General features: G+C 41.4%; 1 protein-coding gene across 8 annotated transcripts in view; it reads left to right on the top strand.

Moving 5' to 3' along the window:
• ARHGAP32 (Rho GTPase activating protein 32) overlaps nt 1-20903 on the top strand; it is a 258295-nt gene that overhangs the window by 99909 nt on the left and 137483 nt on the right. For 6 of the 8 annotated variants that reach the window (XM_032982271.2, XM_032982272.2, XM_042800647.1 and 3 more), the window contains exons 2-5: nt 215-323; nt 17719-17810; nt 18919-18960; nt 19335-19419. In XM_032982271.2, the coding sequence (XP_032838162.2) occupies nt 216-323; nt 17719-17810; nt 18919-18960; nt 19335-19419 (327 nt within the window). In that variant the 5' untranslated portion in view covers nt 215. The remainder of the gene's footprint in view (nt 1-214; nt 324-17718; nt 17811-18918; nt 18961-19334; nt 19420-20903) is intronic. The other 2 variants (XM_042800645.1, XM_042800649.1) reach the window with 1 other exon arrangement.

Here is a 20903-nt window from a genome sequence, read left to right as displayed (position 1 = left end):
TAAGGAAGTGCAGATTTCTCTCCACCAGATTTGCACTCTTGTCCTGCTTGTATAATGAGGAAGTAAGAGAAACTTAGAAATCTGTAAGAATTCTGGATTTATAAAAGCACTTATACTGCTGTATGAGCCACATAACTGAGCACCGTAACAAACTGTATATAAGATTATTTAGAAATTGTCACTGAGTGTCAGACCTCTCTGCTCTCCTTCCCAGAATGATGAAGTCCTCTGTACATACAGAAGAAGATGACTTTGTGCCAGAGCTCCAGAGAAGCATCCATCCCAGAGAGAGGCCAGACTGGGAGGAGACTCTCAGCGCTATGGTAAGACACTTTGTGTGCGTTATTTTTGGTTCTGAACAATCCACTCTTACATTCTAGCTACGCATTGATGTATGTTCCCTGAGTTTCAGATTTTTAAATGGAATGCATAGTACTTCCAGCAAGACCGAAATATTTTCCTTCCTCTGGCAGTTTGTCAAGGAGGGAGAGAAGGAGCACGTCTCACGCTTCTGCCCTATTAATATGTGCCCCAAAGCAGGTCTAGTAACCAATTAAAAGGTCCACAATGTCACAATGATTTTCAGTCTGCATTAACCTCTTTTTCAGCAAGACTTTTGAGCATGAAGGGAACTTCTTGTAAAAACATGCTCTTTGAAGCATGCAGCATTGTGGAAGAATAAGATTTTAGCAAATTGCTGGCTAAATCTATGGAAATAAAACCTCGGTCTGAAAGCCAGCGTACCATCAGAGGGAGCAGAATCGCAGAAGAGCAACCCCAGAGGTGCTGTTCTTGTGCTTACAGAAGGCACTACAAGTGGGCAGTGGGCCACAGATGACTGTACTACCTCGATATATTTGTTTTCTTTTTAAATGAGTGAGTAAAGTATCCTGCAGTTCCACTTTCCCAACTCCCTCTAGCATTTGCTGAGCTTGGAAGGTCAGATGTTATTTTTATTAGCAGGCAAATAGTCTGATGAGGTGGTTTTGTGACGTTTTCTCACCTCACAGAAGCTTGACCGGCCTTCTTTTAGTACAGGAGTGTCTGGAAGTTGTATCTTGAGTGTTAATTTCAGATTTTCTAAATTGCCTCACTAGCACACTAAGCTGAAGAGGAATTGCATTCTGCCACAGACCTTGGATAGGGGGAAGGTCTGAATATTCCAGGACAGTGGTGAGGGGTGGGCAGTCCTGTGGCTTGGCTGAGATTAATTAACTGTGATGTGGCACCAGTGACAATTTTTCCCTCTCGGTGGCTCATGTGGCAGCGGCAGGGTTTCAGCCTGGAGAAGCCATGTGTTCTCTGCTCCTGCAGCGCAGCAGCAGCGTGTGAGATGGGCTAGAGGTAGCTGTACTGAGGGACAGAGTCAGCTGATGTGTGGGGCTTGAGGGGTCTTCACCCCAGTGAATTATCTGAAATTTAAGGCACTATTAGTGTCTGGCTGGGTCATGGGAAATAGATTTGGGATCAGCTGTTCTGTATGCAATGTTCAGAGAATGTGTAGGTAATAAACTCCCTACGAGCTGGGTTGTTACTTGAATTTTAAACAGGAGAACAAAGATCAGTACTAGGTTTTACCCTTTTGAAAGCATCATCAAACCCCATACAATACACTGATAATATTTTGTTCCAAACTTTATTTTCAAGCGAAAAAATCCAACCCAAAACACAGACTCCACCAGCATTTTTGTCTGCTGGTATTCTCTGTGCTTGTCGTTTTTCTTGACTCCTTGCTTAGCCACTTTTAATTTTGACTTCTTGCAATTTTTGCTTCCTAAGTATGTTTTTTTTCTTATATGTGGATATTTTTTCCTTCTCTGCACCTCACTGGCAGCTCCAACTGGTGCCGCCTGTTCTGATCAGTGTTACTGGTGGCGCTTCCCAGCGCCCCAAGCCAGGAGCCTTGTCTAAATCACAGTTTGACACCTGGCTGGCTGTAACCTCCAGGTGTGTCTTAGGAATGTGAGTGTAATTTTGTGTCGCCATCTCATACCTTGTTTGTTATTGTTTTTTTTTTTTTTTTCCATTGTTGATTTACAATGAAGGAAATGTTCACCTGTTCTGGCTTGATACTTGCCCTGTTCTCATCAAGGCTGTTGCGCTCATGGATATTGTTCAGTGTTCAGCTCTATAACTGCAACCTACACGTATGCATAACGTTCCTCTCACTGTGCTATTAATTCATTTTTTTAGAACATGTCCTCTTGCACAGCTGTATGCCAGCAATATAAAAACTGAACAGGCCAGGTGGCTATACAAAAGAGAATTAGAGGATGCTAAACAAGAAAATTCACATCTAAGATCTGCTGCCCGGAGATTTGGTATGAGGAAGCACAGGGCTATGTGTAAAGCTACTGACCTGTATGGATAATAGCTTGGATTTGTGCTTACAGTGTTGTTTTGACTCATGGTCCTCAAAGTACCTTGTAGATGGGGAGAAAAACCTCCCTTGCTCATGTCAACTCTGTTGAGTGAATCAAATTTCCGCTTTCAACTTCTGCCTTATGCCCAGTCAGAAGGTAATATTTACAAGATGTAAATGTTTACTGGACAGTGTTCAACACTGTGGCTTTCTATTCAATGTTTAACCAGTGCATCTACTGTATTCTGTCTTTTTCCTGATCATTTTAAGCCTGAAATGCTTTTCCTTGCTCTTCTTCATTTCGCACTTCCAGCAGCCTCTGGTTTAGCCTTTTCCCAGAGCATTCACCTTATGTGGTATGTGAGTTTCTTGTAGTGGCATAATGCATTTAATTTTTGGTTAGTAGTTAAGTTGCAGGTTTCATTGTTGCTTGCTCTTTCAGCCTCTGGGGAATGGAGGCTGCAGGGGCTTGGAGAAGTTGGCCATAGCTGTGGTGTTCTCTATTTTCCGTTCCTTCCCTGGAGACCCAACTGGGTGCAAGGCTTTGTCACTTGAAATGAATTTCACGTTCTGGCAGGTGAGCAGATGCTGAGAGTAGTGACACTGGAAAGCTTGGGAAATTCCGAGTCAACAGGCTGGTGATGCTTATTCATTTCTCTCTTGAACTTCGCCTTTGTGCATGTTTTTGTCCTTTGGGAAAAGGCGATTTCGTGCACTTAACAGTTAGATGAACTGTTGTTGTTCATCTAACAACAAGTTGTCCCTACTCTCCCCCCTTTTATCCACAGTATATTTCGAAGTGCTTATTATTAATTTATATAAGTGCTTAGTTTCTGCAGGTTTTTCTTAACACGAAATATGCTTAGAAAGACCTTTAAGTTTATGGAGATTGAGTGTCCTCCTATACTGTAAATATGAGTAGGGCAGAAACTCTGTTTTTAATATTTCTGTCACTGCCAGTTTATTCTGGGCACCTGAGTGGCTTTAGTCCTTTGTTCGATACTACTTTTATCACCTTTTTTACATTTATTATTTGTACTTTCACCTACTTTTTAAAACTGCTTGTTTCTTGTTTGTAGTTTAGCAGAAAGGCAAGTGATTTTGTACTGGAGACCTGGTTTGTTTGGGTGGTTCCTCAAACTTGACAGTAGTTATGTAATCTGTGCAGTCAGTTTTGAGAACCAGGCTGAATGAGATGCAACACTAGATGGACAGACTTCAGAGGAGTTGGATAATAACAGCCGCCTGAGTAGTCCTCAAGGACTGCTATATTTTGTATTCCCTCCCCGACTCATGTTCTGTATTTTTAGAATTTGGTCATATTAGATACACCGTTTTTCTCACTGTCAGCCTCCTATTCCCACTGTGCTGCTGGCCTGCTGGGTAACCTTCACACATGCAGGTTTTTTCTTTCTCTGCTCCAGTTTGGCAAATTCAGTTGATGGTATTGACTTTCTTTGTAGAATACTTCTGAGTTCTGGGGATAAAAAGCCAACTAATGATACAGTATATGGATTTTCTAACGTTTCTCTGAGATAGTAATGCTATTTTAAAGGAAAGGAGTATCATTTCCTTGTGATGTCCTGAAGAGCGCTCTATTTCTATGTTACAAGAAATGAAGTTGTGAAAGAGAGCCTTTATATAATATTTCTCATATGAGCCTACAAAACAGCTGTCCTCAGCCTGTCATTAACTTTAGCATAAATGGATATTTGTACTTAATATTACATTTACCTTATGTTCTTGACCATCTGACTGACTCTTGGCACCTCTTTATCAGTTCAGCAGGTTGCAGTATTTTAAAAGCAGTGTGCTAACAGCCTGTCCCACGAGCAGGCTGGTGTGCTTACAGACATGCACGCTCTCTCCCCATTGCCATTTTCTCCATTTTTCTAAATTTTGTGGGGAAGCAGGATTAAACCAGTGAGATAAATATAAAAATCTTTATTTATGCACCCTGTTGAAATCGTGCTGTCAGAAAGATGCCACCTGAAGCTGCGTTAACTCATACTGGCACTAGAGGTAAGGTGAATATACTCTCTCCAAAGCCAGAAATAGGATTTCCTTTGTGTGTGTATATATATGTGTTTCTGAAAAGGTGTTTATTTTCTGCAGTGGCTTCCACTTCTTTCAGCTTTGGAAGCTTTCAAAATGTGAGTCCTTAAAGCTGTGGTAGGTTTATTTACTGTGAGATTTTTTTTCCACAGCGCCCTGAGCCCAAGAATACAGGTGAACTTCCTGACACCTGGTCACATCCTACGGTGCATGTCTGCGGGGATTAAGCCCTGAGTAGGTCACGGCTGGATGTGACCAGGACTTCTTCACCTTGAGGAAATCAGCTTTTCCCCACCCTGGTGCATCACTGAACATCAGCCTTTGGGATCTAGAAATACAGTTGTCCATAATGAGGTTATTGAGATGATAGCCAGAGTATCCCCAAGTGTTACTAGTTTATAACCAGGTCGCCAAGAAAAGGTGTGATGTGGGAACCTCAAAATTACTGATGGGAAACCATTCTAAATCCCTGAATTTGGCAAATGGATAAGTGAACAAGAAGGCAGTAGCTGGCAGTTGGTACACATCATGTTTTTCACCTTATGCTGGTGGAATTTTCTTAGGAAGAATACAAGCCTACAAACATTTTAGAAGGGCACGGGGGTTAGACTCTGTTCTATGAAATCCCTGGAATAATCTTAGTTCTTAGGTCAGATGGATTCTGAGATCTGTCATATTTTCAGCATTTCATACTAGGTAAGGTAAGATGCCACAGCTTGTGAAGGTAATAAAGGCTTTTTAATGAGACCTCAATATATCACTCTGTTAAATCTGGGACATGAGTGAGGAGAAAACTATTTTTAAATGCAATTTATAAAAATGTGTAGAGATTAGTGAATTGTAAAGGTTTAAAGAAAGATTTCACTCTCCTTAGTGCAGGGTTTGTTTCTCGTTCTTTGTACAGCACTTAGCCCAGTGCTGCCCCACATCTTGATTGTGGCTCCTGCAAGAATAAATGCAAAGAATAGGAGTACATAAGGCTTATTTTTAAATTATTTCTATTTGCTTGGTTTTTAATTCAAAAACCATCAGGCATGTTTCTGAGTGTGTCAGTCCTGACCCAAGCTAACTTGAATATTTCCAGGTAAAATCTGAAAAGCAATTCAGTGTGGTTAATCCACTTGCTTGGCCCTGTCAACTATGGTGATTTCCAAAAAGATGGTTTACTGAAATGATCTAATTTCAGTAACTGAGGTATATAGATATAATACCCTTCAACGTCTGAAAATTGACATTTTGGATTTCTTGTTCCTGTGGCTTACAGCTCTTCGTGCTTTGCATGCATATGAACCAACATGAGAAATTTGCAGCTGAGTATCAGGTTGTGAGCTCTTCAGTAAGTGTGCAGACAGTTTTGTCAGAATGATCCTGTTTTCAGATGGGTTATATGTCGGAGACTTCTTTGGGGAAAAAAAGAGCGCTTTAGAACTCTGAATGCCTACCTGCAGGTTCTCTTTTAAAAAGTCTCAACTTTTTAGCTCTCAAGTTGAGGGAAAGTTTTAGGAGATAGGAGGCTGAAATTCTGTTTTTGCCGTTGTTTTTTGGACAACTTGGACAATCCAGTGGAAATGGACTTTAGATATTTCTTCACCTCGATGCTCCAGCAGCTGGCTTCTGGCTCTGAGTTTTAAGGGTCACTGCATTTCTGAAACGCTATGGGAAGTGTTACCTTCGAGTTTGGAGGCTAGTTCTGTGCTGATGAAGGCTCGCAGACTTTTGACTTGCCTGGGTTAGTGAGTTTTCTGTTAATCTTGCAGAAACCAGAGTGCGTCTTCTCTCTCCAGCACTCGGCAGCATTTTTGTGTGAATCACTGCAGCTTGGGCTGCCTAGCAGAGAGGTCACAGGGCACCATTTGTAACAAAGGTAACGATGGGATAGAAATGGGATTTCAGATAGTGTGGACAGTACAGGTGTTGGTATGAGAGAAATGTTCCATGCAGCACACCACGCGGTGATCAGGCTGTAATAATATTTTGGTCAAAACAGTTCTGTTTTGGCATTGCACCAGTAACCTGTATTTCAGTTGCAATTCACATAACTTGTTTTCCTTGTTATTGCTGCATGGTGTGTATGGTTCTTTCTCCCTGTCTCCATCTTGGTTAGAGAGTAATTTTTGTTTCACAGGCTAACTCCCAGCATGAAGCTTGTCCCTGAGAATCTTTGAAAATTGGGGACAACCACTTAATTGGCACATTGGCTTCCATTTGGGTTTGCCAATTAAATGAGTTCAATTATACCAGAATGGATACTGTATTTTTGGCAGTAAGTGTTAATTTATAGCAGTCATTTAATGTTCATCGGCGATGCTATAGAAGCAATTCTTTCTAGTTACATTTACTATCTTTACAGTGTATGTAGTCTTGAAGTACAGTGTTGATCCAAGAGGAAAGAAAAAATAACATTTTCTAAATTTCTGTTTTAAAATGTGTGTATATGCAACATTTAGCAAGGAGGGAATGGTTTAGAATTTGCTAAGTCTGGGTTAGTAAAGTTTGTTCACCATGATCACCAGTTTTAATGCACCCTGATTTTGCATTTTGCGTATCTATCTATATCTATCTCAGAGTGAATCTGATGCACATCAGGAAGTTCAGCATCTCTCTAAGTGAAATGTTTGGGTCGTGTAATTACACGCCACCACTTGTATTTCTTCTTTTATGGTCATAGGGAATAACGGTAATTAAAAGGATAAAGTTGACACCAAATTGTAATGGCTAATTCTTAAATGCTCCCAGTAGCCCTCTGCCAAATTACAGAAGTGTAGGTAGGTGTAAACGTGCATTAATGTACATTAGGCACTTAAGCCTGGCTTTACTGAGGCATTAGGTAGCCTGAGTGCCTCTGGTTATCATACTGTGAGTAAACCACGGGGCTCAGTGGTGGACGTGGTGTCAGTAGCAGCTGTGTGGCAATGGCTTAGCCTGTGAATGCGTAGTCTGAATTTCTTGGGATTATAAAATTTTAGGTTCGATTTCAGACAGTTTCATATCCTGTGACTCTTTTTCCTATCCATATCAATCTTTTGTAATTATCGCCCATTTTAGACTTGATTGGGTTTAGGCAAGCTGCCTGTTGGTGTCAGCGTGGTGGTGCTGCTCTGATGGTTGGTGCTGGTAATGCTGTTGTAATTGGTCCAGGTTCCTCACTATTGTAAATTGTGAGAGGCAGTGAGATGAGCTCTCAAGGCTGGATTACATTGTCATGACCCTCCGCCTCTTTTCCTCCCACCCTATTCCAAAGATGATCTCTTTTTACACATGTTGTGTTGTCATAATGTAAGCAATGCCACATTTGTTTGAAATGTACTTATTTGGGAGATAAAAATAATCATTTATTTATCTGTCAATCACTTTTCCCCAGTCCCAGCTGCTTAAAAATAAGATGGAACATCCAAGAAAGGAAAGGAGTCTCTTATTTAGAAGTGGCTGGGATTTTTTTTAATCAGTATTCATTGCTTCTTAATTACCACAGAGCAAAAAAGAGCTGGAACAGTTTTTGAAGGGTTGTCAATAGATTGCTCATCTATCCCCTTTCATTCCCCCACCCAAACTAACCCCAAGAGACAAACAAAACATGTCAGAGTATAGATTGTCTTGCAGAATGTTGTAGGCATTATTTTTTTTTTGCCATGATTCAGCCTTCTTAATTATAAGGTGATGACTTATTCCCTGAAAATGTTGGTAATCTTTTAGCCTGATTTTTTTATTTAAATCATTTCATACAGTTCTGCTTTGCTGCATTTATATTGGCCACTGCTGCGTCGGTGTAGGTCTGCGTGATATTTGTTGATGTTTGATCAAATACCATGGTTGCTAGGGCACAGAGGATTCTGACTGCAAAACCCAATGTTTTTGCACTAGCAGACTTAATGGTTGATCTTTGCTTTAGGGTTTTTCCATGAAAAGTTGCGATGGATGCTGTACGGGCTTGCTACAAGTACTTTTTCCATCGGGTAAGGCTTTGAATTGTTTCTCACCCTAGAAGGTATTGTCTCATTTAGTTAATTTTCCTCAGCTAGCATAGGATCCATGGGGCTGTGGCTGTGACCTGGTGATGTGAGGAAGTGTGGCCTCGTATGAGTAGACATCAGAGTTGGTTTGCACCGTTTCAGACTGAAAATTACTGCTGTTCTCTGTAACACCAGCAAGTTTATCGACTCCATGGTATCCGTGTGGGACTGGATGTGGTCTTCACTGGGATCAAAGCACGCCAGGCTTCTCTACTGCAGAAATCTACTTTAAGAAGTTTCTGTCTCTGGTTGTTCCTTCCCACCTCCCATGCTACAGAGGGCTGTCTCAGGACAGTTACAGTGCGAGAGTTTCTGGGATGAAGAGCTGGGAAGTGAATCACTGAGCTAATCTCCTTTAAAAATAATCCCCCCAAAGAGGTTCAGCTTTCCTCTTCCTTTTTAATCTGGATTGTTCCAGGCACTTGTAGCCACTAAAACAGTTGCAGCTGCAATGAGAGGAAGTAGGAGAGAGTAGCCTGGGGCTGAAGGATTGGGGTGGGAGTTTAAAAAATTGGCTTTACCTCTTCAAGCCAGGCTATCGTGAAGCTGTGTCCTCAGGCTAATGGTGCTCCTGATGTTTGAGGGTGTAAAAGAAATTTTAGGGTCTATGTGTGCTTGATTTGCTGTGGCTTGTACTGCAAGCAAGTATTTTCAGCTTGAAAACATCTGAAGTTGCTCTTCAGTGTGGCTACAGAATGCAAAGTTTTAACTGTTGATTCTTGCTTTGTGGCACAACATTTTTCCCTGTATTTGTGTGCTCTTGATTTTCTATGAATAGATAGCCGGGTGTGTTAGTTGCACGCGTGTGTAGGAATGCCTTCTTAATTTGCTTAGTTTTGTTTTCTGTGCATGTGTTTTTGTTTTTATGTCTCTGTTTTTTGCCTGAAATACCAACCTTTAGGGGGAAAAAAAAAAAAAAGTCTCTGTTTTAGCTAATTTTCTGAATGCAAGAAAACATCCTTGGAGGATAAAGATTGTCACCATCAGTTTTTGCAAAGTTCATGTTCATGGTGATGTGAGGAAGAGGTGGTTATTCACCTTCCCAGTTTTGCTGACCAGTAGCAGGGGAGGACCTTGCTGCAGCCCTTGCAGCGTATGTCGTGTCGTGTTCCGACCTCACCCCGGTGACATGGGGTCATTTCTGGAGAGCGCTCTCCCCTCGGATTTGCCAGCATGTTCCCAACCTGGCTGAGAGAACGGGCTCGCTGAGGCTGAGCAGGGTTTGAGCAGTTGGGCAGGAAGGCAGATGGAAGGAATCCTGCCCGGTTTTCGTGACCAGCAGCTGGCGGCTGCTCCAGCGGCTCGGCCAGCCCCGGCTGTGTGATCACTGGCCAAGCTTTCCCGGGTAACACTCGCACAGAGCTAATGAACTGGCTCTTTTGTTCTGTTCTTCAGAAGTTTATGGACAGCTTATGGTATAAATTGCATGTTACAAGTAGACACATTCTTCACATTACTGTGTTGTTATAAAGGGTTGGAAAATGAGTGTATCGTATACCAGTTTTGCATTTTATGCCATTGGAAGCAGCTTTTTTTATAAACAAAAAACTGAGTCTAGGTTGGCTTTACGTGCATAAATATAATTTCACGTTAACTCTGCTGACTCAGATACTGGGGTTAAATGTCAGGCTGCTGTGTTTTTCCAGCTTCCCAATCTTTCTTCTGCTGCACGGGGAAAATTCTTCAGTTTCTAAGCTGATTTATACCTATAACATAACAGAATGCTGTTATTTGCATAATCACTGAATGTGGCCAGGGGACTTACCGGAGTGGTATTTGCTAGTTTGAGGCTGAATTCATCTCTGCAGTTTTTTGTGTGATGAGGAATTGCTTTCTACCATAATAACCCAAAGTTCCACTTGTCCTTTTATAACTAAGCCATGATTAGGATCCCCTCCTCCTTCTGTGAAACAATAGGCTGTAGAAATTGTGCATCAAACAAGGTCTGGGATTTTGAGGGTCTTTTTTTTTTAGCCAATGAGGAACTGGAATTGAAGTATTGTGCTCACTGGATGTTCTATTTTCTGTGGCTTTTTTCTAAAATTTATTTTGTAGGCTGTACAGAAGGACTCTAACCCTGGCTGCCTTTCCCACGCATACTGTATGTGGGATTTTTGTTCTTAAAGAAAGTACATTCCTTAGCCAGTATGCTATTATGTGAGGCTATGTACTGTACCGCTGCAGCTCCCCGGGATGAGATCTTTGTGAATGGTAATGAGGAGATCTCACTGCTGCTTCACTATAGCAATGTCAAATCCAAACTTAAAGCTGTCAGGTAGTTATCATGCTAATGTCCTCAGTAGCTAACCATTCATTTTTGCTTGGTGCATCCATTTTTGTCTCTGAAACAAATGATAGCTATGAAGGAAAATACAGGCGTGAGACTGCTTTTCTAGAAATAACCACCATCTTTTTGGTGCATTTGGTTCATCTGCAGAGAATCAGTGCAAGTCCATCCATCTCTTTAAGCCTCACTTAGGAAATCTTGTTGTGACATAAAATCAACTTGCTTTACAGAGGTGAATTTTGGTCACAGTGACAGTAATACTGCCAAAGTAGGTTCACACGGCTGCCAAGCTGCTTACCCTGCATCTCGGATTCCACTTAGCAAATTAGTTGTCTTACATGTGAGCTGGAGATGATTTTACCCACGTATCTGTGAGCTGGCGAACTTTATTTGAAAACACAGTGGATGAATAGTTAAGTATTTGTTCTTTGTTCATGCCAGGCTGATCCTTTAAATGGATGCCCTGGATGAACTCTTTTATAATGCTAAGTCTCAGGAATAAGAGGTTTCCCTTAATTTGCCAGCTCATGGCAATGCTTAAAAGTTTTGGTTTTTTTTTTTTTTTTTCCTTATTTTTCTCCCTTTTGGAGGGGAGAAGCTGGGAGTAGAAAAAACACATCCTGTGTGGTCTTTTGAAAGAGAAGAATTCACTGTTAACCATGCCGTGCAATAAGTACTGGCTAGAACAATTCAGCATTGACAGGGAATGTGGAAAATAGAATTAAAAGTCCTAAACTCAAAAAATTATACACATTAAAGTATCTTCTTTATTGAATACAGATTTCTTAGACAAGGGATTAAGAATGTGCATAGACAGTATTCAGAGTTTCCGTACTGGAAGCACTTGTCATTTTTTCACTGGCTTTCTCTATCACATTTCTCATTTACCGTGAGATTTTAAAGGCACCTCTGGCTGGGTAACTGTTTCCCCACATCCACAATCCGCGAGCTGAGCGCTACATTAAAAACTCAGTACTGCCTTTAACTACCCCTGCTGTTCTGGCCTTGAGCTACGTCTGCACATAAGCCAGTCCTACAGCTATCCCTTGGCACAGCAGAAAGGACATTTCTTTTATCTTTGCAACAGGGATCGAGATATTTACACTAAGTAAGGAGCTAAGTGATGACTATAATTTTTTTTTTTTTTAATAAAATTTAAAAGGTTCAACTGTTTTCTCATCTGAAAAACATCTTTGTGCCTTTCTGTTGGATCTCAAAGCTGGTTCTTTGCACGCAGTGGCTTGGGTTGCTGTAATCAGAGTACGCTAGACCCTTGCCCTCTCAAAGGTAAAGTTTATCTGATGCCTTGCTCCTTTCTGAGCAGTGAGGGTGTGTAGCCAGCTTCTGCAAACATAGCTGGGTACACAGGGCTCTTGGGGATGTCCTTGGTTTGCAGCTTTGCGGAGGCTTTAGGTAGTCATTAAATGTGCCAGTGCTGCGCTCTGCTGATCAGACTGTGAATAGCATGGATATTAATTCTTAAGATGGTCGATTGGGAAATGCAGAGTTGGAAGGGAAATACTTATTTTTATTTTTGACTTCTTTGGTAACGTTGCTGAAGTATAATAAGCAGATATTTTTGTTTAAGCTGAGCTTGTCGGAGCTGGGTACATAAACCAGATGCAATTACTTCTTCCTTTTAGGTGTGTCCAAATATCTTAAGCAGCTCTGAAAAATGTAGCTGAAATGTGTTGGAGTAACACAAGCATTCTGTGTGAAAATACTTAGGGAACTCATTTGCATCCACTAAATGAATCAATGGGAAGTGGTAATATGAAGAACTTGGCAAATATTTGCATTTCCATCATATTGCCACTGTACCTCTGACATGTTTGGATGAATGTTGTATCTTCATCAATTACCATGCCTTTCTTCCATTCAAAAAAGTTGACCCGGTTATGGCCTTCCTGTACTCAGATACATTTTAATCCTTTTAGGGATAGTCCTTGGACAGATAAATGCTGCAGAATTGGGACCTTTCATTTGCAGTTATTTGTAGTAGCTTGGACATGGCGACTTCCAGTTTAGTGAAAGCATTTTTCCTTTGCTTTATTGTGGAGAACCAGGATAGTTGTTGCGACATATAGAGTAGGGAGAGCTTGCTTACCCTGGGGGTATCTTAGTGTGGAGTATGAAGCTGAGATGAACCCCATTTCTTCTTTCACTGTGCTTCAGGCTAACTCTTGAGCATTAATTGGTAAAAGCAGGGCAGTGCTAATGGAGCCATCGTGTTTCACCTCATAGTGATCAGGGGATTTTTTTGTAGGACAGTTTCTTTTTAACGTTGCAAAGTAAGTGCTGCAAAGAAGCTGATGTCGAGCCAGCTTTGTGTAGGTAGTTGCTACCCAAGATTTGGAATAGCTGTTGATGTCCTTGTGCATGAACACCCACATCAGATATCGAACTGTGTAGACTGGCTGCTTTGGTTCGTCCTTCCGCTCAAGCAGACTATTCCTCACCACAGAGTAATGACTTTTACTGAAACAACATTTCTGTTTCCTGCTGCTCTTTAGCAAAGAAGTAAAACTCTCTAACAAAGCTTTGCTGTTTTGGAAAGCTCTGTGGAGTTTTGCAGTGCCTTCCCCCCCCGCCCCTTTTTTTTTTTTTTTTTTTCCCTCCAAGTCAAGGGGAAATGAAGATGATGTAAAGGAAAGACTGTCATGGAAACCAACTAGCATTTTGAATTAGCTCTGCCGTTTTTAGAAACAAAGCCATGTGCTGAAAGAATCCAGAGCAATCTGGTCCCTCCGAACTGGTTTTGGTGAGAGACTGATGGTAGGAAGATGCATAAATGTTACCGCCTGTCTAATAGTTATCCTTGCTTTGTGTTAACCTTGGATTAAATTTCTGCCTTCAGAAATCCCACTTGAATTCAGTAGCCTGGGTACATGCTGACCTGGCTGGTCTTGGTGTCGTGTCCGTTCCTGTATATGGTGGTACCTCAGGGGCTTTACAGGAGTATTGTGGAAAACCAGTTTACCAGTTGTGGGATTACTGGAGCTTGATGAGATTCCATGGTTTCTTCTCTTCTCCTGAGTCCCAGTGTAAGTCTGTGGCAGTAGGAGGAGAGCTGTGGGTTTTGCTTATTTCAATATTCTCTTCTTTTTGAGGATACTACAGTGGAAACTTTATCACATTGTGCTCACTGGACTGTTTTCTTCAATTTTACGTGTATTTTCAGATTGTATTACGTTTCTGGATGTGAGGGAGACAGATTGACATGTTTTCTGATAAATGCAATGAGACTTTTTAGGAGAAAATCCTTTCATATTGTTCAGGGGAATTGTTAGATATAAATTATTTATGACTAAGGTTTTGTGTGCTAGGGAGCACAAAGCTGAAGTTTTCCAAATCACGTCTATAAATATAAAGACCAAAAATTTCAAACTTAGATGCTTAAAACTAGGCACCCTGGTTTGTGAGAGCTCTCAGATTCCCAGGGAGCTCAGCAGCAACACTTGAAAATTGCACAAGTGAGGGAGGTGCTCCAGGGCTGGTCCTGACACCCCCTGAGCAAAGAGCTGGGATGATTTAAAAATGGAATCGGCATCCGCGGGGGGGTGAGACAGACAGACAGGCCTTCTCCCAGAATTGCTTAGAGCAAGCATTTTAGTGGCATCTACTTGCCTCACAATTGATGTAGGTATCTCTTTTATAAAGTACCGAAGTTCTCAAATATTGTGCCAACTGCTACTAATGAAAGTGTAGTCTTTAGAAGGCTCTTGGTAGGAGGATTTCTTGGTTCAGGGACGACTGGTGGTGTTGCTCAAAAGCCTTCCACTGGAATGTGAGAGGACTGAGGATCCTGATAGTCAGTTGACTCTGTTCTGGATCGAGTCCTAATTTCCTTACCAAGTTTTGGACCAAAGCAGATTGATGCAGCCGTGACATTAAGCTGTGAAAACTGAACTAAATAATTTGCATAAACAGATTTGCTATGCAATTACTTGGTTTCCACAGAACACTGATGCATAGAAAATGGGGAAGTGAGAAGCAACTGCTGGTGCTAGCTAGCTAATTTTCAGATGTAAATAATCCAACTGTTTCAAAATGATTTTAAAAATTAAATTACTGTGACACAAAGCACAAAAAATGACAAATCTCATTTGGAGTGTTTTCTTTGTATCTTGAGAAGGAGGGTAATCTAGGGTGACATTTTGCATGCCAGGTTTTGGAACAAAACAGGTACAAACTAGTGGTGAATAAAGTGTGCTTTTATGTAGCTGTGTGTCTTTGGTTTAAATGGAAAGTAGCTGCAGTTTATTTTGAAGTAATACGGTTTCTGAAATTGCAGGAAGTTTCTTTTTTGCTTATCTATCTATTCTCCAAGTTTTTGGTGTTAGTACTTCATACTAAAGATTTTAGCCTGCACAACATTACCATTCTGCCCTTTTTCCTCAACTGGGAGACTTATGAGAGATTGCTGTTCTGCAGCAGAGTCCAAAGAGCTCAGATGTAATTGGAAAAGCAGCTGAAGTTAATTACGGTATTGAGACTCATTGTAGTCCATTTAAATGGATAGATGCTGTTGGAAATGGGACAGCCAGATATCTCCTTCCAGCATGATTTGGACATAACTCAACTGAGAAGAAGAGGATAATACAACTTTTTCAAAGAGAGATGCTGGCATTTAAGTCTCCTGGAGGTGTGAGTTTTGCCTACGCTGCTTTGAGTCAGATCCAGGGTAGTCTCTACCCACTGCTGCAAACTGGCTTGAAGCCCACGTTTTTCTGTCAGATTTGTTTATCCATTTTTATATCCCACCAGCTTCTACTGCTGATGGAGAAGAAAAATTATTTTTCTTCCTACAGAAATTCTGTTCCTTAGAAAATTAAGGCAAGCACATCCAGCTTTGCCTAAAAGCAGCTTAGGGGAATGGCACGTTTATTACTGTAGTTAGTTATTTTCTTATGTAAAAGACCTATAAGGTTTATTAAATTGGTGATCCTCTTAATGTTAGAATTCACAATGAGACTCTCAAGTGTCCTGTTGCATACTAAGGTAATTGTGTACTTAGTCAGCCAAGGACAGGTTTGTTTAAGGGAGTAAATATTGTCCTTGTTTTTCTTCAATGTGTGGTGGGGTGTGTTCTGTACAGCCGTGGGACAATGGGGCTAAAACATTGTGTGTGTTCAGGGCTGGGAAAGGCGCAACTGGGAGGGCGAGTGTCCTGACTTTAGATTTACTCAGAAATGTTGAGAGGGGCGAGCTCGCTCACAGTGGCTGCAGAATCCCTTTTCCCAGGGCGGTGCTGGAAATAACAGGAATTTGCCTGGGTGCAGAGCACGTGCTCTGCTCAAGCCCAGCGTAAGCCGCCGTGGTGTGGGATGGATGGGTGCTGCTGCCTACGCTGTGTGTCTGCATCTGAGCCAAGGTCGTCCTGGATTCCTGTCTTGAGAGAGAAATAGAGACAGTATGGTTGCTTTTGTCCTGATCCAGTTGTCTGAAGCGGGTGAGCTGGGCCCAAGGTGCCTGTTTCTCTCTGCTGACTATAAAAGTAGCCTTGGGTACATAACGCGGTTGTAGCTGCAGACCTCGTGGATGTCTGGAGCTGAATGAGGTGAATCACTCCCTCTAGCACTGTTGCTGTTGGTTAATGAGTACAGGCATGGTGAAAGCTTTTGACCTATTTACTGCAGCTCTTTATGATGTGCAGCAGCTCATGTAAATTTGACCCGTGTCAAGCTGAAATGAGAGCTTCAAGGAGGGGATGAGAAAGATCCCCCTGTTGTTTTCCCATATGGGGGCTGCTAGCTTGAATTGTAGTTGTCTAAGGTTTTGGGGGTGAGGACCAGGTCGTTTCCATATTTTACACTGCAGCATCCAACTGTATTCTGTTCTATGCAGCAGCTTTTGGACTGATCATATCTGTTCAGAGATCTTTTGGTGGATCAGCTCAGTAGCTTTGGTACTGATCCGCATCAGGGAAGTCGTCTGTTTACTCCTGTCCTTAGAAAATGGATTTGAGGCAATACTTTTCTGTTCCAGGCCTGTAAGAGAAGGAATACTGAAGTGCCTTTCTTCCTTTTGCTTGACCATTCTCTATTTTGGATATTATTAGTGTTCCGTAGTGCACTGTATAAAGCAGAAAAAACCTCATTCAGCTGGTCTCGCTAATCAACTCATCACTAATGAGCTATCTCTGGCCAACATCAGGGACCATGTTTTTTTCCTTCTGCTCTGTGAAGTCTGTGCTGATCTTCCTGTTTGATCACTGCTCTCTTCCTAAAAGCCTCACCTAAACCCCTCATTCCTCTAGAGCTCAGGGCCCGGTACAGCTCGACAAGAGGAGCACGCGGTGCTGGGTGTTCCAGAGTCCCCTGTGATGGTGAATGCTGCCCCAGCAGAGCTCACGGCTTGTGAAAAAGCAGCTGGGGGAAGGACAGGGTGGGAAAGCATGACAGAACAAATGAAAAGAGGGAGTTTGGAGTTGTGGCCTCACTAAAGTAAATGAATTTTAGTGACTAAAGAATTGTAATCTGCTCATGCACTTCCACTGATAGCTTCAAACATCTTTCTTAAAAGCTCACCTCCCACATGCAAGAAGCTCTGTCATTAACTTGATTTTTCCACTGTATGAGCTATCCAGCTCCTTCCACTGCCCCTGCCTGAATCTACGTGCACAGATGTTTGGAAAATCAGGTACTTAATGACAAGTCTACGTGTGGAGTTCAGGAATGTATGTTAGAGTCCTACCTCTGCAAATCTCCTCTTTGGGAACCAGAAGTAATAATGAATAAAATACTGGATGTCACAGTTATTACTAAGAATTAGCAAGTCTCTGCAACATAGTTCAGGAAGAGACAATCACACACTAGGTCATAATCCTGAGGTTCAGTTTTCCTTGTTAAAAAGGCAGAAGTACAACTTCTAGCACATACGAGATTTCAGATGTGTTTGTAGCTCTCTATAAAAATAGATGGAATACTGCTTAGCAGGTGGCAGTCCAGAGCATGCAGTCAAATTTTAAGTTCCTTGCTTTTTTCTTTCTTCTTTTTTTGCAGGCAAGAGGTGCAGATATCCCTGACATTCCAGGGGAGTTGCCACTCCGGACCTGTGGCAGCACAGCAAGTATGAAAGTGAAGAATGTGAAAAAGTAAGAGCCATGTTCTTTGATTTTTTCCTGTCTTTGCTGGGCTTCTAGTTTTGATATCCTGGGTTTTAGCTATTGTGCTGCAGTACAGCAAGGGCATTCAGCAACAGTTTTGATAGTATCTTCGTCAGAGCAACCAAAATCTATGTGAAGCAAATTAAATTATGGCTAATGTAGTCTAAAACTGGGGATGTCAGCAGTTTTGTTGGCTCTTTCACCTGTTTCTGGCCATAGAAATAAAGCTTGTTAGAGTTTTGAACCTCACTGTTACTGTATTTTTATAGTTTTGTGATTTTTTTCCTGAAACCGATTAATAATAATAAAAAAGAACATATATTTAAAAAAAAAATACCTAAAGAGAAGCCCAGACAATGTATAAATGAGATCATTTTCCCTGTCTCCTTATTCTCTGGGAAGCTAAACCAGGACAAGTGGGTGGCCTAGATATATATATTTTTTTTATTTGATATTTTTTCTTTCTCCCTTTTTTTGCATTCTGCCCTGTACTTCTTCATTTGAGTAGGGTTTGCATGATTTTTCTTCTTTCGGAGTATTTTTTCTTCTCTGATCTCCCAGGTTTATTTTTTTTCCCCTGTGGGTTTAGGCTATCTCTCCCTCTCTTTCTCTCTCATTCTCTCCCAGAGAATGTAAACCAACTTATTATGCTTACAGCTAAGGTTTCAAACCTCTAACCTGCAAAAAGGATCAAGTAATCAATATCACTTGACTTGTCTTTGCTAAGAATGCTGACTTGAGGACCAGAACTCCTCAGTATTGATTGATCTGTGCATTCAGATCACCTCTCTGTAGTGCTCTGATGCTGTAAGGGAAAAGGCTCTTTGTTCTAGTGCTGAGCAGCCAGATGCTGCATCTCACTTCCCACTTATATTCCCGTGGGAAGAGAGAGCTAGATAATGACAATCTCATTGGCTCACCACCAGAAATATCTATAGGAGTCTATAATAGCTTCAGCAGAAGCAAGAGCATGTTGCAGAGCCAGAGGATCTCCCCGTCAGCCATCATTGTAACTGGAGACACTTGGGAATAATTATGCCTCACTTTTGAATTTTAAAAAGGCAAAGGATAAATAGCGTTTGTTCTGCACCCTCAGATACATCAACCCGGGACTGATGGGCTGTGATGCCTTTCACAGGTAAAGTTCTACTTTCCTATGTGTCTCGTGTAAGGCTGTTTATTTGCACTGCAAAAATGCATTTGTAAAGGTAGAGCAGCTTGTCCCTGCACCGTTTCTGAAAGATGTGGGCTTCAGTGTTGGTGAAATGCCACACAAATCTTTAAGGATGCAATGATAAAAGCCATTTTGCAATTTAGTTTTCCTTTCTCACTCAGTTGCTTTCTCCACTTTTTTGGTACATCACATCAACAAATCCCCCTGTCCCCTTGGCTTTAGGACGAGAAAGGCATTGTCATTTTGTAGCAGTAACTGCATTGTATAAGAGTACTTGGTGTTGAGCATTGTTTCAGTGACTTGTATCTATCTTATGGTGTGCTTTTGATGTGCTTCAGGTTATCCTTTACAAAGGGTCATTTCCCGAAGATGGCTGAGTGTGCACATTTCCATTATGAAAACGTGGACTTTGGCAACATACAGGTGAGTGTTTCAGATTTCTTTTATATACAAAACATCATTGTGTTTGGCTGCCAACTGACCTGGTAGGGGAGGTGGTAGAGGGACCTCCACTAAGGTTCGTTAGTTGGTTGGAAAATGGGTAGCGATAAGAAGTTAAAGCAATAGGATCTCTTTATTTGGAATTGTTTCCATGTACTGGGCCAGAATCTGTGGCCACCCCTTTGAGGCTGGAGATGATTTTGTTTCCGCTGGATTTGACTGATGTCACTGTTTTAAGATTGCAGCAAACTTTCATTATTGAGTCATCTGTAATAACTGCATGCATGTTTTTAGCTTGTGTGTGTATCTTTAAACAATTGTGTGAATGTATTTATGTAAATATAAATAATTCAGATTCATCCATTCTCTCGTGTTATCTTAGCTCTGCATTGTGCATTGCAGCAGCTGTGTCATCAGAATACAAGAAATTGCTAGTCAGCCTGAGTTGCATTTCTACAAGTGTGCAGGCTTCACTCCTTTGTGATCCATCCGTCAGAAATACAGGCAGAAGCATTTTTCATTGAGCAGTACCGGGGAGGGCTGAGAACCAAGAATCACTGCTAGTTTCTCATAAACAGGGCACATCTTGTTCTGCACTTAGAGAAGCAGGAATGCCTCCAGCATCTGCCAGCCTTGTAGCCAGAAAGAGGTTACAACCTTTTCATTTGTAAAACATTTCCTGTAATATAGAGTGAATTATTTACAGCCTTTTCATGTTTCCATACTTGACAGTTTTGCAAGCAGAATTATGCATCCGTTTTTTCTGTCTCTGTAAAATTCCAACTGAGGAGGAGTTTGGGTCCTATTCAGGGCTTGTATCTACTATTATTCACACTTAGTGGTTACTATTGCACGCACTAAGTAGGTCCATTCTGCTGAGCACGGGCTGTACGTGCATTGGCAGATGCATGCACACACAGGCAGAGCAAGTATAGGCAAAATAATGGATTTAAGAGGACACCAGTGCAAAGAGCTTGGTTCTTAACGCAGACTGCTGGCCCAAACAGGAGCAGTCCTGTCCTCTGAAGCAAAACTCTGTGTATTCTCAGCATCTGTGTAGAGGAATAGTGTGACTAATATATGTCTCTCTTTTTCGTCTCCTGGTAATTTTCTGATTTGACACCACTAATTTTTCAGTCATTTTGGACAGGGGTTGTGTGTTGGAGTAAGGGTTGAGCAGGTTTCTCGCTACACACAGATGTGTTTTGCATCATGCCATCCTCTGAGTTTTTCTTTCCGTCGTTCAGAGATATTCAGCACAACGTGCAGGCTAGATTTTACCAACTTTGCATGGCACCAGAATTTAAAGCATTTTGAAGACAAACGATTTAATTCTTTTGTGGGTTTTTTAAGCATTTCTTGAAATGTTTTAAGGATGGCAGGGCATAGTTCAGGGTTGATACGCTGAGATTTTTCCGTTCGTGAGAGGGAGAAGTAAAATCAGGTAATGCATTCTTTACAGGTTT

This window comes from Tyto alba, unplaced genomic scaffold (assembly GCF_018691265.1).
Source record: "Tyto alba isolate M040663 unplaced genomic scaffold, T.alba_DEE_v4.0 Super-Scaffold_32, whole genome shotgun sequence".
Lineage (NCBI taxonomy): Eukaryota > Metazoa > Chordata > Aves > Strigiformes > Tytonidae > Tyto > Tyto alba.
The sequence above is the reverse complement of the archived record's forward strand: the minus strand, read 5'-3'. Positions and strand labels throughout refer to the sequence as shown.